The 19,525-nt window shown below is 36.6% G+C and overlaps 1 protein-coding gene across 2 annotated transcripts in view; it reads left to right on the top strand.

Moving 5' to 3' along the window:
- Positions 1-19,525, top strand: part of VAV3 (vav guanine nucleotide exchange factor 3) — a 360,452-nt gene that overhangs the window by 248,619 nt on the left and 92,308 nt on the right. For both annotated transcript variants that reach the window (XM_012751555.3, XM_075999917.1), the window contains exon 19: positions 686-731. In XM_012751555.3, coding sequence (XP_012607009.1) covers positions 686-731 — 46 coding nt within the window. The remainder of the gene's footprint in view (positions 1-685; positions 732-19,525) is intronic.

Raw genomic sequence — 19,525 nt, 5'->3', positions numbered from 1 at the left:
TTTTCAAAGATTTAAAATCTCTTGTTTTGCATCTGAGCTATAGTTTTTGTAATGCATATTTTTTTTTTATGGATTCTTTTTCTATAATAACAGTTACCTTTTCTGGTTCATGAGCTGTATGTTTTGCTTTTTTAAAAGTATTCAGATACAACTGGTCTTAATTAAAACACCATTTTCATTTAAGCGTTTACTAAAATCAGAGCTTTAGGTCTTTGTTTTGAGGTTGTGTACCCTTTTCAGTCTCTGGTCTGTCAGGCCCTGTAAATAGGTGAGTTAGAGTTTTAGATCAGTTTAAGGCTATTGCTCATATATCTTTGCTGGGAACATTTTCCAACCAAGAATGGCTGCTTGGGCTTTGTTCTCCTAGTTCCTGTAGTGCCTATGACTCAAAAAAAAAAAAAAAAAAAAAAAAAATGAGTCACAATGTCTGGAGTTAGCAAACAAAATATTTCCTTTTTTTTAGTGTTACAAGTTATCGATGACTTATTAAATGTAACAATGTTCAGGTGGAAGACTTATTAGGGAAACAAAAAGCAAACTTTAAAACTATGTTTTGAAAAAATTTAGTCATGCTTTATTTGGAAAAAGTGCAACATTCATTGGCTTTCCAAAGTGTCAGAAGTAATATAATTTAATAATGCAAAATCACCAACACATCTTTGTTTTGTTTTATTTTTATGCATAGAAACGGACCAATGGACTCCGAAGAAATTCCAGACCGGTGGATCCAGGTGTGTTTCTGATTAAACGTCCTGTAATCATGAGTTCAGTTAAGTGATTAGGAAAGTGTATGGGAATTGCTGTGGAAAGTCAGGCATATTGTTGGCCTTTGTTTCTCACAGTTTGGTGTATAATGTGTGACCAGGAGGCCGTGGTCGAATGTGTAAATCATTCACATGGTGAGTAACCACCAGTACCACACACTGTTTGCAATCAGCAGTTGAGCTGGTTATTTGCTTACTGAACAGCCTCAGGGTGCCTGGTTAATGCTCACATAGCCAGCAACCTCCCCCTGTGCCCTTCTAAATCCGGTAAGGAAATCACCCAGCAGGCTGGCACTTAAAAATTAACGTTTTCTAAGTGAGTAGGGGAGAACATAAACCAGAAAAATTAGACCCTCCCCATTTCAGAAAATGTCTTCATCCTATATCTTTGCTATTTTATAATAAAAGCATGGTTTTTAGGACTTTATAAACAAATTTGCTCTCTGGAGACCAATTATTTGCCTGCAGAAAACATTCAGTTGTTTTCTGTTTAACATTGTGAGGTTTGTCCTGTCGTTATTTTAGTATAATTATTTTTTCATCTATTAAGCAATGCCTTCCACGGTTTAATTACCAAAGATCTTATGGATATGATCCTTTTGTGAGTAAAAGGTATTCATAGCTAGAGGATTCCGAATATAGAAACTTGATAATAAATGAAGTAGAACATGGAATATAGAGTATCCTTGCTGGAAAATAATCTGGATTATGTGTTTTGTTTTCTCATCATAAACAGTGTTCACCTAGTTGTAAAGTTTAGTTTTCAAAGCGTTATAGCTTATAACTGAAACCACACCCATGTAGCCATGCCGATTTATGAGCCGTTTGAGATTTATGGGAGCTTTGTTGCCTCTGGCTAGAAATTGCCTCACTGTGTCCTGAGATCAATTTAAATCTTTTAACTACAGAACAAAATTGAGCCCATTAAAAAATATGGGGTTCTTGGTCACTTTTTAATAGTTCTAACTTTCCCAAGACAATACCCTTTGCAGAGGACTCTGTGATAATATTTAGAAGTGACTTCCTTTATTCTATTTAGTAAGAGTATATGACCGTGATCATAATATTTTTGTCTTATTTTGTTTGTTATGGTATTTCTATCTCAGAAAATTAACCATCATAAATGTTGTTTTTTAAATGTCTTTTTCTTTCATGGGCATTCCTATTTAGTCTATTTTCCCCAGGGAAATGCATTTCTATGTTTATAGTGTGTCAGTAGGTACATATTTGACTCTTAATGTACTATATAGCCAGATTTTTCTGGGATCTCTTAGATTATTTAAAGGAAAGTATAGTAAATTCACAGGTTATAAAGATGGCAAAGTAGACCAATAATAAATTTATACTCCTTTATCCTAATGGTGTTGGCTTTGTATAGATACAACTCTTCTGGTATTTCTATTTATTCAAAGATTTTAGAACTTCATAAAGAATGAACTTACAACAGTGCTATTGTATGCTATGTTTGTAAGAATATATAATAGTTTTCCATTAGGTAATAAATATATATGAGTATATTTCTCACTTTTCTACATTTTCGGAAAATCAAGTAATTCATGATCTTGCCCGTTGAAGCTGTATTTCTCCCTGTAGCTATCTTTTGTTTTAGGCTAGAATTATGTATTCAAGGTTGCCTGACTTTTGCATCTCTGCCTCTTTCTGTTTGGCAAAGCGCAGACTTCTTTGGTCAAAGTTAACCCTTGCTTGGTGACAATCTTGCCTTGACCCTAATGTTGCTATTGTTTAGCAGATTTTCACTGTTGTATGGGAGATGTCTCACCCAAGAAGTTTAAACAGGGGGTTGGTGAAATTGAGGCTGCATGGACAAACTTCTTTTAAGGTATATTATTTGCTATTAGTGCTTTTACCATGGAAGTTCCTTTGACTTTTTTCTCTTCTAGCTAATTTAGTTCACATATCCATGTGGTAATACATTGACCCCTTTCCAGGGCCTTATTTAGGGTGGCTTGTAGAAAAAACTGGTTAAACAGTGTCAGAGGCCAGGTGTTACCACTTCATGAGGTCCAAATTTCAGAGCTAGGTACAAAGGTAAATTAAATATCTTCTCTGTAGACCTTTTGTCTTGGAAAGGAACTTAATACACAGTTCAATGGGTAGTGGGTACTTAATAAATATTTGCTGCATGAATTAATGAATGGCTTCATACTTTTTCTGTATGCATTGGCTCTCTTGCTTTTTAAATCCTTCCTGCTGATGTACTAATGGAACACAACAGCGTAGTCTAGTGGTGGGAAGTATGGCTCTGAGCCACATTGCCTGGGCCTGGGACCGGACTTAGCTGTTCACTTGCTGTTTGACCTTCGGCAGTTTGCCTCCTCTCTCTGCGCTGTAGTTTCCTTGTTTGTAAAAGGAGTCTAATAACAGTTCCTACCTTACAAAGTTGTTGTGAGCATTGCATGAGTTAATACATGTAAAGTACTTTTAAAAGTGCTCAGTATGTAGTAAATGCTAAGTGATAGAAAGGATTATACAATTAGTTTGTATTAAAGCATGCTATTTAATACTGGATATTTTGTCATGTGAAGGAGAATTAATAGTGTTTGCCCATTATTTCTTTTCAAACACACTCTGAGTTTTATGTTGAATTTCCATTAAAGCAAGACGTTACATAATCATGTCATTTTCAGATTTATCATTATTTACTGCTTACCTGATGGATTTCATGATCTTTTGCTTATCTTTACCAATAGACACAATCAGTAGTTATGGTTGAGATTTTTTTTAGTGAAATTATTAGTGTTTGTGATTGCAATAACACAACAAAGAAAGGAAGACTCCCAAGGTTGAAAATGTATTATTCAAACCCAAGAAACATGTGAACTATAAGTTTGCATTGTAGTTTTTTAGCACATTAAAAATGTTGACTCTTTATTAATAATTGTGGTTAATCTTTATAGACTATTTGCAAATGGCTTTGTTCTTTATTTTTTTTTTATCTCTCTTGTGTTCTTATCAATTTATGATCTTGACTGCTTTTATAAATATAGTAATGTGTTAGATGCAAATTTTGGTAGTTCTTTTGGATTTCTTAAATATAGCAGGATATTTTCATCAGTTTGTACTTTTCTTCCTGAGACAGATGTTGGTATCAGGAAAATAACACTTGTAACAGACAGATCAATTATTTCAGGAACACGGAGGTGCTAGGCCTTTTTCAAGAACATGAGATCATAAATCTCAAGAAAATCTGAGCACTGGTGTAATATTTTTCACCTAAAGTGGCATTCAAGGTCAAAGTTACCAATTAAATTTTAATACTGAGCTTTAAAAATTTCCCTCTGTCTAAGTATAGGAGATACAAGATTTATTTCAGTTTGCATGTGGGAAATGTATATACCAGGGCATGATTTCTTTTCATTGAGTCCATGTTTTTAGACTATTGCAAAACTATCTTCTATTTGTGGAATTCATAGCATTCTGTATTAAGTCCAGTCACTAGCTTTTAAAAAATTCAGGCCATTGTTCTGTGTTGTGCTGCCTGAAGATTAGATTGAGTAGATGGGAAATGTTTAGGAAGCTTACTCCTTTTCTGATCTTAAGTTACTGGTGTGCTTTGTGATAACCTTGAATAGTAAATGAACAGATAATGGTTAAATTGATGAATCCTTTCTGAGAGCTCTTGCTTCTCATGTGCTCATTGTTAAACTCTTGATTACAAAGAGATACATGTGACTTAGAAACACCGCCTTTTGTTATTCACCAAGGAGATGTCTTACTGTTTCTTCTTAGCAGAGACATCCTCAAAGACGGTCACTTTCTCTTTCAGGTGGATAGGATTGATACATAACTCCTGCCATTGCTATTTGTTCTTGTATGAAGAAAGGAATTCAAGAAATCTTTATTTCATTACCAACTTCCTTTCTTACATGATATTAAGCACAGGAATATCATTAATTATAAAGCATGTCCCCTCTCCACAGGGAATTTATATTCTACCTAGGAAAGGTATAGATACAGGTACAAAGTTTGATTGCATAAATGCATATATATAAATGTACATAAAAACATTTAAATGTTATATGCTATTTTATATATGGATCTATTATTGTATGACATAGTATCTTAAAAACAATTAGTGAACAGTTTGATAAACATAGAAAACTGTAATTATACAGTACATGCAAGTAGAAAAGACAAACAAATGTGGGCTCAAATTGCTTTTAAACTGGTTTATGTATAGATGTTTTCATTTATATAAATAAAAATTTGGTTATGCATGTTTATTGTACTGAATTATAATTTAATGTAATTCTCTTTAGTGTTTTAATTTCAAAGGATTACTAAATTCATTCCAAATCTAAACAGAATTGTTAGTTGCTTTTAGATTTGCTTTTAAACATAATATCAATATGCTTAATAGAGAAACCTTATATTTTAGTTTCCAAATAGAATAGATGAAAAAAATACCAACCTAGTATTTTTAAAATCACGAATCTAAAAATACATTTTTTTCTTCTTATATGAGGGAGACAAATGTATATTCTTGAAGGTTTCAGTAAATTGAGTTTTCTTCTATCATAAATAAGTAATAAAGTTTCCATAGATTATAATATTTCCATATTAATCATTCACATCTACTTGTCTTTTCTATCACCTCCAAAACCAATTTCTCATCAAATATAAATCCTAATCTAAATATTAGGAGCATAATTGTAAACGTGTAAAAATATATTTCACATTGAAAGAAATGAACTTGAAAAAAACTGGGACAGTAAACCCAGTGATTAAGATTCATTTCAGAGAAATGAGAAATCCAGACTGTGAACGAATGCTGGGGAGAATGCTCTGGTTTTTAAAATAGCTAATTTTTTTCCCCAGCTTCCATTAAACTATGGACAATAAAACTAGTTTTGCACTAAGGCAGTTGATCCCCTTATAGTTATTTTCAGGAGTACCTTTCTGATTCTCTTTACCATGATAATAGACTTCTGAAATGAGCATCACAGTCCCTAGCTCGCATCTTTTTTGAGTTGAGGAGGATTTATTTTTCCCTTTCAAGGCTCTTTCTGAGTTCACAAAAGATCACCACTGGTGTCGTCTGGCAGGTCTGCACACGCCTTGCCAAGCGAGTCTTTTACACTGGTCAGGTACCTTCAGAATAGGAACAAAGGTGAGGTGAATATTCAAAGATGTACACAGGGTGCTTTTAGATGGGAAACATAACATTAATAATATGATTATTGAAATAACAAGACATTTGGGTTATAATATCCAGAATCTACTTCTGGGCCATTCATGCACTTCTCACAATTTCTATTACTATAGTAGTTATGTCTTTAGAAGATAAAGTATGTATCTATTAAATATGTAGAGAAAATTGAAAAGGAAGTCTTGAGCCTAATGAGCTACTTTAAACATTTATCATTAACAAACTATTCCTTATTTAGGCCTGAACTTCCTTTGCCATTCTTATGGCCATGCTAGTTGAACGCTATTCCATTTCAGAAGAAGAAGAAAAAAGAATGTACCATGTATTGTTAAACAGACAAAGAAACTTCAGAAATTTCTTATGGGCCAACAACCTCTGAGAGCCAGGTATCCTTCTTTCAGAGCTTAGACCTGAAGTAACTTAAGTGAAAGAACCAATTGGGTCAAAACATTGGCTTCCATTAACAATATTTTATATAAGTGATGTCTAGCTGGTAGCAGGACATCGATAAGGTAATCCTTAATATAATAGTATATAATTTTATTAATTCTACAGTCTATAAATAGTGAGAATGGTTATCAAATTAATTAAAATATTGGAGTATAGTTGGTGGAATTTCTGTCAAAATGTCAAAACTCATATTAGCAATTGGTTATTTTTCAGTATATTCAAATCATGTTGATTTTAAAATTTTTAATGTGAATGAAAAAAAAAAGCCTAAGTTCTTATAATTGTTTATACAGTTTATTTTTCTTTTGAGACTAACTCTTTTTTCTGTACAGATATTAGAAACATATGGAAGTTCCCCCACCTTTGAGGAACTTGGAATTTTGTTGGAGTGATGAGACATACAAACATGACATGTCAAACAGTAATACTGTGCAGTGTATGTTGAACCACCAAAGTGTGTGGTATAGGATATGAGGATATAAATGGTTTAGTAGACTGTGAATGCAGCTGAGTGAGAATTCATTGGAGACTGAAAAAAAAAAAAATAAACACAAGACAAAGAAACAGAATATCTAACAGATACATCAGGAAAAGTAAATTTATTAGAACTACAAATGTCTAAATGGAATTATCATTCTATTACTATGTTTGAGTCAGTTCAGTTCTATATCAACCAATATGGTTTTGTTTACCAAGTGCCATAAACCCATTTCATACTTGTTTTAGAAAAAAGAAGGTGGGGGAATATACTGACTTATGTAACTAGGAAGTCCAGATTGGCTTCAGGTAGAGTTGGATCCGGGGGCTTGATTTATATCAGCAGAGTTCAATTTCTCCCTATGTCTCAGTTTTCTTTTCTCTTCTGTTGACTTCCTGGCAACAAACACCTCAGGCAGGTATGTCTTATTTGAAGGCAAAGTTGTCCATTAGCAATTCTCAGTGTACATTGTTCCCACAGCTAGTGAACCCGGAAAAAATAGAATGCCTTTTCCCTAGTAAATCTAGCAAAAATCTTGCGGAAGGCTTCAGTTGTCCCTGGCCTAGACCATATGCTTATCATGGTAGCAGTCACTGTAGCCAGAGTGCCGTGTGATTGGCTGGCCTGGCTTCTATGCCTACTTCCAACATGGGGAGTGGGGCTGACCTAGCCTGTCCACATGGATTTGTTTTGTACAATTCTATGTTTACAAAAGAATGGGGGAGGGATAAAGAGAAGGTTGGTTTTAGCAGATTATGGTGTATATCTGTTGTGTGCCACAATTTTCATACAGTTTCCATCCTTGGGCATACTGTGGCTGGGTTCTCCACCTCTCTTACCTTGTCCCTTAAACATTTGTAGGCTCCTCTGTTTGATTGTTTTCTAGTATCCAAAGAGGTAAATCTAGAGGAATGTACCTAAAACAGGCACTGAAGATTCCCAACAAAGGCTCATCCCAACTGGCATCTTCAGGTTACAGCAATACCAAGAAAACAAGAGTATGCTTGCCATACAATTTATCTTCTGGTAACCCTGTCACTGTACCTAAAATATCAAGTTGATGTTCCCCTTTTATTAGAATGTAGATACTATTTCTAGTTGATGATAATCTTTTGTTCTACTCTCACCTACTCACATATTAGTATAGATTTGCCCATTGGATTAGACAGGGAAAGAAACAGGACCCAACACATGTTTTGCAGGAACAGAAGGGAAGAAGGGTCCCTCTCTGCTGGAAGGGACAGGGTGAGAATGTTAGAAAGGCAGAGAATGCAGCCCTGGAGACATTAAGTATAGGCCACACCCTGCTTCTGTGACAATAAAGAAGTAATGAGGAAAGAAAGAGACCTTTTCTAGTTTTGTCTGTGTTAGGCACTTTCACTCACATCAGCACTTCTCATCTGCAGAGGCATCCCTGAGCAGAGGTTTGGACTAAGGGATCTGCAGTGGCCTAGGTTTGGATTTGTGTCCTGCCTTTCTACTTGTTGTATAACCTCCGGCAAGTAAATGTGTTTGATCATCTCTAAAATGGGGGTAATAGTAGCAGCCACCTCCTAGTGGCATTATGAAAGTTAAATGAAATAACATAGTAAGCATTTATCCACAAGTTTAGCACATAGTGCTCTGTAATGGTTAGTAGTGATATTTGTTACTAACACATGCATTACACACACACACACACACACACACTCTTGTATTAGTTACCTATTGCTACATATGAAATGACCATGAATTTAGTAGCTTAAAACAACACACATTTATTATCTTATAGTTTGTGTGAGTCAGAAATATGGGCATGGCTTAGCTGGGTTCTCTGCTTTGGGGTTTTTCATAAGATCTCATTTAACATGTTGACCAGGGCTAGATCTCATCTGATAGCTCAACTGGGGAAGGATCTACTTCCAGATTTACATGGAGGTTGGCAGGATTCCATTCCATTTTGTGCTATTGTAATGAGGACCTTACTACCTAGCAGACTGTTGGCCAGAGGCTGTCCTCAGTTCTTTGCTACCTGGGCCTCCCCAGCACAGGTGCTTGCTTCATTAGAGTGCAGAAACCAAGAAGGTAATAGAGTGTCCTAGCAAGGTGGAAACTGAAATTTTATATAACACAGTCACAAAAGTGATGTCGTATCACCTTTGCCATATTCTTTTGACTAGAGAGAAGTCACAAGTCCTATCCACATTCAGGGAAGGGGAATAAATAAGCATGTGAATACCAGGAGGCAGTGATCATTGGGGTTTTTCAGCACAGGGAACCAAAGCTCTGAGAGGTTAATTAAGTCACCCAAGGTCTTACAGCAGCTGGTGGGTGCCAAACTTAATTGCAGTGTATTTGGCTCCAGAGACCTTATCTTTCTAGGCATCTTCAATGTGCTGTACTTATGCCAACTTTTGGACGAGAAAAACTTACTTCCTGAGGTCTAGGTCTATAGTACAGTGCAAATTAGCAGTGGGATCTGGTCTGTTTTGCAGAGTTCATTAGTGGCTGCTGTTACCAAGCAGATTTATGGCTGATTTTATTTTATGCAATGTTAATTTTGAAAATGTTAATCTGAAATTGCTACAGTATTTCAATTAATTTGGGCGATTAAAATTTAGCACCAGAAGAATCCCTAGCAGAAGATAAGGCAGCTAATTAGAGGTTCTGAAACAAACAACTGTAGACACTGGCACTGAAACATGCTGGGTGGATGACACCCAGCAGAACTCACTCTGCTTAGCAGTTTTGAAATGGAAAGAATAATTTCTGGCAGTCTAAATATTAAACTTGAATGCAATTGGATTTTTTAAAAAGCTATTTTAAGGAGTTAACTATTTAAATGAATGTATAATTTTTAAATTTTATGCTGTTCTGCAAAACCGCCTTCAGATTATTTTGCAATGTTATCTTTGGGGTAACTATAGCAGTGATAGAAATGCAGTAGGTATTTGTTATCCAAATGTTATTTAAAGGTGAATATACTTTAAAAAAAAATAATGCTCTCCAAAATGGGGGTAATAGTAGCAGCTGCCTCCTAGTGTCATTATGAGTTTTGCATTTTGAAAAATTTATTCTGAAAAATTCTGAAAATATAAGGAAGTATATAGAAAAGTTCCCTGGACAGATTGCCTGTAATACTCTCACTTGGATAATTACTCTTTACACTTTTATTTTGCTATATACTTTTTTCCCCAGTCCTTTTTTTTTTTTCTTGTTGTATAGTCACATGTTTATAAAATGCCTGTATTTTCAATTTGGTATTATATTTTTATCACTTTGCTTCATGAGCATATTTGTTTATTCATTTGTTCATTCAACCATTTGACAAGTATGCAGACTGGGTGTTGAGGGTACAAGAATGAACAAGATGTGTTTTCCCTCTCGCGGCACACAGTGTCACGGAGCAAAGGTAATAAATAGTGACGATTTGAGATCAGGGAAGTACACTGGCTGTGCTTAAAAGAGGCATGAACTTTAGATCTGTGGACATCCAGATGTGATGTCTCAACTGAAATCCAGGGTATATGAGCAGGGGGCTGTCAGGGCGTGAATGGAGATGAGAGGGTTGAGGCAGAGAGAACAGCTCCAGAAAAGGCTCTGAGTTGGAGAAAGCACAGAACGGTTTGGGTTGGAGAGGGAGAGCCATGCATGAAGAGAACTGGGAGGAAACTAAGGCAAGATCTTTGTCCATTCACATTAAGGAATTTGCCTTTATTCTGAAGAGGAGATTGACCCTTTGAAGGGTTTTACCCAGAGGAGGAACATGGTCAGCTAGGATTGGCAGGAACAATCATCCTTGCCATACTGTGAAGGGGATCTTGAATCATTAAATACTCTTCAAGAAAATATGAAGTGGTGTTAGTATAATTTATTGTTGGACGTTAGTCTTTCTAATTTCCATTATTATAAATACTACTTTGAGGAACATCTGGGCGTGACATATTTGCCCATATGGCTGATTATTGTTTAAGAATGCAGTCATAGAGGTATAATTTCTGGCTCAAAAAATATGAACTCCTAGATTCTGGATATATATGTTACCAAATTGCCTTTTAGAAATAGCCCCACCATTATTGGTGTAAGAAAATATGTCTTATTCTGTACTTACTAACCCTGTATTATTCTTTTTAATTTAAGTCATGTGATAGGAAAAGAATAGTATCTTACTGTTCATATCATACTAGTTCATACCATACTATGATTTTTAGTGAGATATATTACTTACTTGATTTTTAGTGAGATATATTATTTTTAGTGTTTATTGGGTATTTGTATTGTTCCTCTGTGAATCATCCGTTATCCTCTCCCCATTTTTCTACTCCAGATTTGGTGCTTATCTAAATAATTTACAAGAAAAAGTATATAAATAAGTGATATCTACCTTATCATATTTATTGAAAATATTTTTACATATTTTCTGGTTTATTTGTTTTTAGATAAAGTTTTAAATTTGCAAGTGGTCAAAGTCATTGATATTTTATGGTCTCTTACTGCTTTTATGCTTAGAAAGTTTTCCCTTCTCTGAATTCCGTTAAATATGTACTTCTAATGTAATTGTTTAATTTTTGTAGCAATTAACCATTTAACTTATGTTCATTTAAGTAGTAACTTATTTTATTTAACTCATTTTAATTTAAATAGTAGATTACAATTCTGTGAGTAGTTCCAAAATGTACAACAAAATGTTTTTAAGGATTTGCTACAGCATTTTATAAAATTAAATTTACCTTTTTTGTATGTGATGTGACAACCACATTACATTGTGTACTTTTTATTTTGCACTTTATTATATACACAATTTGCTAAAATTATAAGGTATCATGTACAAAGTATGTCACAATATATGCTCTGCTTAGATAATGAGGAAATTACATTTTAAACAAATGCAAGTACTTAGTATTACAATAATTGGTATTCTTTTTTGTTTGTTAAATATGACAAACTAAGATTACCTCCCCCAAGGCTTTTTGAAAGTAGGAAGAAAAAGATTTTGTGGCTATGCCTTTGAGTTCAGAGTTGCCCCTCCCATTGTTCTCTTTTCCCCTTGTGTATACATATCTTCCTTAATCTTACAAGTCATTCTCATCTTAATTTAGTCAGCTGTCCATGGGGCTTTGACTTACTATTTTAAAAAATATTTAGTTTTAATAATTTTTCATCAAAGTTAGAAAATATCAACTTTAATTGACATATGCTGTAAATACGTACTCATTTCAAAATTAGTGTGGAAATTCTACACTTTAGATCAGGAATTTGGGAAGTTTTATATGTTGCCCTGAAACATTAGGTATTTACTAAAGAGGCTTTCTTGGGGAAGTCAGGCATAAGCAGGTAGAATAATGACTTTGGTTTCCTGCCACCATGTTACTCCTGGTGATCTCTTCAGAGAACATGCTTTTGGATGTCCAGATATTAACAGTTGTGTTCATGGCTTCCTGTTTTTTCAATGGCCCAATAAAGTCATGTGATGCCTTCAATTCAGAACAGAACTTTCCTTCTTGGGACTAAGAATTATTCTTTCAGTTTGTTTAGAGCACATCAACAGGATTAGGTAGATGTAAGATGAAAATATTCATGTATTTCTCTACCACCACCTACCATTACAGTGCTAATATAATAGCTTTTCACTCCCAGGGAAGAAACTTGCCATTTAAAATAAAATGCAATGCCATGCTCTGGGGATCCCATATTTAAGTACTTTGTGCATCTTCCATTTAAATTCAAGCAGTATCCAAGAACAGAATCTGGCCAATGGTTTTGAGAAAACGAAATGGCAACACCTTCTTGGAATCTCAAACTGTTCAAGGATTTTTTTTTTTTTCCCTAGCAAAACAGGAAGAAATTGGAAAAAAGCATATGGACTCAGGTTGAGCATATGATGTATTTTCAACTTGAGTTGGCACTTTACTCATATTTGTAGTGTGACTTAAAATTAATTTTGGTGAAGCATTTAGATTTGAAGGAGGAAGAAATCCCTATCAGGGACTAAATCAACATGTGTGTCATCTCATTAATCGCTGCTTTATGTAACTGCTTTTCCCACCTAAAGAGAAGCTACTGGAATGAGAAAAGTTTATGATATTAATGCCAAGTGCAGATCTTGCCTCTCCAAAAAGGAGTTCATTAATCATCATCGAAGCACAAGAACAAACATACTTCATGTTTCCTGCCAATTTTTTTTCAATAACATTTCTGAAAGGCAAAAAAATAATATTTTTATCTTCATTTGAAAAGGTTTTAATTTGGCTGTTATTTAATTTGTGATAATGTTATATAAATTTAACATGTTCTGAGAATGCCCATGCTGAGTTCATAAGAGTTTGGGCCCCTGGATCAGAACAGTCTGGATCTACATTCTTGGCTCTGTTATCTTCTGCCTGTGGTGGTCATAATACATGCAAAACATTTCGAACACAGTGCTTGGCACAGGGTAACTGGCTAATCACCAGCAGTGATGGAAATTCCTACATTCACTGGTAGGAAGTAGTATGGGTATGAAGTTTGAAAACATGGCTTTTAATCCAAGCTGCTGTGTAAATCTCTGAGCAATTTACTAAGCCTCAGTTTTCTCATCTGAAAAATGGGGATGAAAACAGTCCCCTTACCGACACCACAGGATTATCAATTAGAACAAATGACATGATGCCTTAATCAAGAAAGAAAACTGAACCTAGCAATGGCATGGAAAATCATGTGATAAAATAAAAAATAAGTGCCAAGTTGTGAGATCTTCTTTATCTTGCCGTATATCTTAGCCCCTCAATGTAAAACTATTTGAGTGATTAGTACTTAGTTTGATTATATTTTAGGGTCAGCCATGTAGTTAGTACATCTTCTGGGTATTTTTTTATTACCGTTTTTTTGGAATGCTTACTGATCTTTCTTTGTAATTATATCTTTACATCTTTTTCCCATCTTCTAATTTAGAAAACTATTTACAAATATGAAAAAATTCATGAGTAATATGGCACCTCGCCAATATTTGAAAGGGATGGCAACCTAAAAAAAGAAAGAAAGAAATACAAATCTCATGTGAGAAAACAGAAGCACCAACTTAAACAATAATAAATAGGAAAAAAAACCTTCTGTTCAAGGAAAGGTAGCTCTAGTCTTCCTTTGTTGAAGACTCTGAGCTACCAAGTATCAGAAGTAGGAATGCATCCATGGTGAAATTTTCAGGCCAACTTAAAAATGTGTTGATTTCTTACTTGTCCCTATTAGAAGATGTGCCCTTTCTTGTTCATTTTTTTTTTTTTTTAATTTCTATGGTCTCCACTATTAGCAGCATTGTAAAAAGCCAAAAGAGGAACACACAAAATTCTAAGGACGTGGTTGAAGATGCAACCTTGAGGTTTTGGAAAAATCACAGGAGATAGGCAAGGTTAGTGTCCGGCAACAATAGCTGGCGTAGCTCTTTTTGTCCCCACTTTTAAACAGTAAAGGATAAAGAAGAGACCATATGGACACTTAGTAAGGCTTACTTCATTTTTTAATTGAAAGTAGTTCGGAAAGAGGACTTTGAGGCAGAGGAGACTAGCAGGAGGTTTTTGTAAGGTGAAACAATGAAAATACAGCCAAGAATTTTTCTGTCTACAATTTTAAAGAACACTGGCCTAACTCATTTTTTTTTTACGTGGTTCTTTTTGACCTTCTTGTCAGCTCTTGACTTTCTCCCTTGGGAATTTTCCCTATACAGTCAGCACTGACTCCCTCAGAAATCCTGAACTCCACACCCTTATTGCGAAAGAGTTGAAGAGAATTCACATAAACACGTTGAGATAAGTAGCTTGGGAACTAACTGTTACGAGATGCGTCTATATTAAGACCCTGCCAGTAGAAGCCAAAATAAAGTAAAATTCCAGTTAACATGTGGCAGTCCAAATTATAGGTTTCACTTAAAAATATAAACTAAAGTTAACATTAGGCATTAGAAATTCCTGCTGATTCACCTACATTTATTTGACAGTTAATTTTTCTAGAATTTACACTTTCTTCCTTTCTAGGCTGAGGAAATCTAGTTCCTAGGACTGTGCCTGTGGTCTCCTCCTGTTACTGCAATGAGGAACATGTTAATGGTTTGCTAATCTCTCTTTTTTTTTTTTTTGAGGCAAGAGTCTCACTCTGTTGCCCTGGCTAGAGTGCAATGGCATCACCATAGCTCACAGCAACCTCAAATTCCTGGGCTCAAGCAGTTCTCCTGCCTCAGCCTCCTGAGTAGCTGGGACTACAGGTGCACGCCACCACACCTAGTTAATTTTTCTATTTTTTGTAGAGACAGGGTCTTGCTCTTGCTCAGGCTGGTCTTGAACTCTTGGCCGCAAGTGATCCTCCTACTTAGCCTCCCAGAGTGCTAGGATTACAGGCGTGAGTAACTGCGCCCAGCCAACTAATCTCTTATTCTACACATTTCATTTAATGGAACGACTGCAAATTCTTATGTGTATGATTTATATGTCCATCAGCATATTGGTGAAATAACTATGGAGTGAATGTTAGAGTAATATTTATCCATGTACTGGATGTTTTACATACTTAGATTTTTACAGCAAAACCTGTGAGAGAGATTATGCCCATTTTACAAATGCAGCTGCACTCAGAGTTTGACTTATGTCCAAGTTCACATAAGTAATAAACACTGAAGCTAAGCTTTTAACCAAATTGTTATAAAAATTTTTATATGTATTTCCATAATGAGTAAAAGCATTGTGTGTTTCTTAAATAATTTAGGAGTCTTGGGGGAACACGTTCATTAACTCAGTGTACTTTATCAGGAGGTTTATCTTGTAGCCAGGCTGGCCTCAACTGTGGATCGTGCCAGACCTTCAGTGGGGGGAGGAAGTGAGCCAAGGCAGGTTAAAGAGAAATAATCTGGGTCGATGGATGAAGGAGAAACATTCTTAATTGCTAACATAAAATGAAAGGAAGACAATGACCTTGATGTCGGGGCTTCCAGGCAGGGGAGTTTTTGCCACGCTGTGAGTGTCTGAGTCCCAGATGAGAAAGCACCACCTGGGGTGAGTGGAGAGCCTGGGAAGGAGCTTCCTCTGCAGGGCCTCAGAGGGGCACGGAGGGGCAAGTGGGCACCATAGATGGCCCTTTGGGTCCCTGCCAACCTTGGGATGTGACAGTTCCAAGCAAGGAAGGAAACTCATTCCACATAGCATTCTAGGTCTTTCATTAGTGTGACTTTGTTTTGATTTTAACCTGATTAGAAAATGAAATCAGCAAAATATCAGGAAATGACCCCTGAACAGATGAAATAAATGGCTTCTTCCGTTTGTTCTTTATTCTGCCTTTTCTTTTAACATCTTCATGAAGATTTATGTAGAAAACAAGGTTTGGGAGCATGATTTTGCTATTTTAAGTAATTTGTAGAGGTTGTTTGTATTCTTGTCTTGTGATTTATCCTTGGTTGTGTATGTATAATCCTTACATAAACCATCATCAGTCAAATCATCATCACTCAGTGATGACGACCTTCCTTATACTAAATCCGTTTACATTATTTTGTATGAAAATTATGCCTCATTTCCCGGGGAGATATGGAGACCTTCTTGTCCCATTACAGGGCATGTTCTTAAATGCTTGTGTGGGTGGCCAGACATCATAAGTGCTTGAGAAATTGGGTTTTGTAGTCAGCATTGCAGGGCTCAATGCTTTGTTCTGCTACTTAGTGATGTGTCCCAGTCCATCCTCTGTTAACTGAGGGAGGTAATGTTCTTTTCTCCCCAGAATGGCCATGTGTGCATTAACTGAGAGAATGTATTTGTAGAATGTGAGCACAGTGTCTGGCTCTTTGTACGTACTTAATAAACGATAGCCCTCATCCTCACCATCGTCACTACCATCTTTAGGATCCTGGATTGGGGCAGCAGTGGAAGGTAAACTGAAACCTGTAGAGGCAGGTCCTGTTCTCCAGACTCCTGAGGCCCGTGGTTGTTCTGTGGTCTTGTTTTGCTTTTAAGGATCTGGTTCCGTTGGAACAGAGGCAGAAGTACAAGCTGCTAGCTTCTAAGTATCTTAATTATGATGCTTTTTATGAAAATGAATGATATACAGATACCAGAGTTGGCTGCCTAGGTTCGAATCGAGTCTCATTATTCACTAGGTCTGCAATCTTGTACATGTCACATAAACCCTCTGTGCTACTTCTTTAAAATGGGGATCATAATGAGACCTACTTCATAGGGTCGACATGAGGCTTAAATGAGTTACTATATACCAAGCTCTTAGAATGGGGCCTGGCACATGCAGTAAAAGCCTTGTGAGTGTGAGCTAGTATATTTAAAAGTAAAATATTTTCAGTTATCTTGAGATGATGATAGAAGTGTGTCCTACAAATAAATGATCATAATGTTTAAAATACTATAGATTGTTAAAAGGAAGTTGAAAACGTGCTGGGCAGTTAGCGTAGCATTTTCAGGATAAGAAGCCAGGCACACACAGCTCAAGTGCCGTAGAGGCAGCGGGTACTTTGCTTAGCTGTCTCTGGGATGACTTACACTTCAGAATGTACCTGATAGGAATCTTGGGCCCTAAATTTAGGAGTATGTGGAATAAAGCCATCTTTCATCTTCTCAAAATCAGCTTAATTCCAAGTTTGAGCCCTTATCCCTGCCTTGATGTGGAATGATTGTCTGTTCACATCTCACACATGGGGCAGTGCAGTGTCTGACCGAGAGAGTGTCCCAAGGCCTAGGGCCCAGCCTTCGTAGGTGCCTGTGAGCTGGTAAAGTCTTGCAGCCTCTCCCAAAGAAGCAGTAGCAGTTCCTGGGTGCTGTGACCTACAAACCCCTATCCTCTTCTTCATCAGGAGAATCTCCTCCCTCCTCTCTTGTGTCTTTCAGAGGTTGACCCTTCTTTCCCCTCTCCTGTGGGACTCACCTAGCATCATCTGTTCAGTAATCAGGCTTTGCAAAAGAGCAAAGATAATTGGTGACTTCTACAAGACTTTGCTCTACCTTGCAATGCTCCCTAAGGCAAGATAAAAAAAGCTCTTAACTACCTGCTAAAGGAGACCAGGAAAATACTGTGAAATACATACAAATTAATATCTCATTATATGATCTTGCTATATAAGGATGAAAGAGACTGGGAAGTCAGGGGCCTTCTGCCTGCTGTGCTGCCCCTGGAAATAGTGGCACCTGCTCCAAGCATCACAGATTTCATCAGGCTTGGATCTGGGGGCCACCATCGTCCTGGAGGTCCACACATCCTTTTCCAAATTGCAGACACCAGCTTGCTTTAGATCACTGTGATATTCTCCAAGGGCCATGCTTTTGAGAAATAAGACATTAGCTCTTATTTTTTCTTTCCTTAAGATTAAGGACATTATTAATTATTCATGATCTCCAGTAGCCAGTTGTGTGACTTTGGAAGTCATTTAACCTTTCTGGGGTTTATATCACTCTTGAAAAGTGGTGGGTTGAATCGGTGATTTCTGATACCTGTGTGCTTCATATGCTAAGAATTGGTCTATAGCACAGAGGGAGGGGAAGGTGAAAGGGGACAAGGAAGAGGAAGCTGTGTGGGGAAAATATTGGCATACAAATTGTATTCTGCAGGCCACATGGTACTGCTTATGAACATAGTGACCTTGAGAGTGTTCTCTGAAAACACTCCTCCCTTTCCCTGTTTTGGTCTAGAATGGGTTCCCTTCTCCTCACAATTACTACTACCTCTCTTGAACAATCACATTTACAGATAGTTATCCATTGCCATTTGTTTATTTATGCATGACTTGTGTGGATACAAAGCAGAAAGAGCAAGAGCTGCCATGCATTTTGGTTGTGTGACTTTTCAACAGGGAGATGGTATAGTAGGTGTGCAGTAATAGTTAACGTGGAGGGGTCCCCCACACCCCTGGAGAAAGCTAGGACAGGGGTCCTAGCACTGACCTAGCTCTGCCCTCAACAGGGTCTGTAAAACTAGTGGGCTTCCCCTGTCATATGACTGGCAAAGGACTGATCTGTAGAAAATGTATTTGTGAGTATGGTTATTGAGGTGCCTACTTTATCTCCCCTGCTAGACTGATAGCTCCTTTGAAGGCAAGCACCTAGTCTTTATCTTTATAGTCCCTAGGGAGCTTTAGTGCAGAACCATTCACACAAAAGTGTTTAGCAGTGGTGCGCCAAGGAGGTTGGGTGCAGTGGGAGTGGTCTACCCACTGGTGGGGAGGAATATTTTATCACTGACATTGCTCAGAATTGCTGGCTAATGGTGATAAGAGCAATCAAACCAATTTCGATTAAAACTCAGTTTTATTATTGTTTTTAAATTCTCCCCAGACAATGTACTCCCTGTTATCTGGCCTGGTGGTAACAGGCCACTCCTCTCCTCTCCTTCTACACCTCTGATATATAGTAATATTTAGTAAATTATTATTCAATTTATTGGCTATGGCAGTGGTCTCTTAACTGTTCATCTTGCTTCCAATCCTAACTTCCTTTACTTCTCCAGATTATCAGAAGAATGGCTTGCCTAAGGGAGAGAGCACATGGCCTCTCCTACTTAAACTCTTCAGCCCATCCTCAGAAACAGTCTACAGAATATTAAACATATAAGGCTCCCAAGATCTGATTCATACCTAACTTATTCCTGCTTCTCTTTTCTTCTATAATAGCAGAGATCTGGTAGTTTTCCACGCACACTGAATTCTTTCTTGCTGCTATGCCTTGGCTC

This window comes from Microcebus murinus, chromosome 2, assembly GCF_040939455.1.
Source record: "Microcebus murinus isolate Inina chromosome 2, M.murinus_Inina_mat1.0, whole genome shotgun sequence".
NCBI classification, from domain to species: domain Eukaryota; kingdom Metazoa; phylum Chordata; class Mammalia; order Primates; family Cheirogaleidae; genus Microcebus; species Microcebus murinus.
This window is presented reverse-complemented; position numbering and strand designations above follow the sequence as displayed.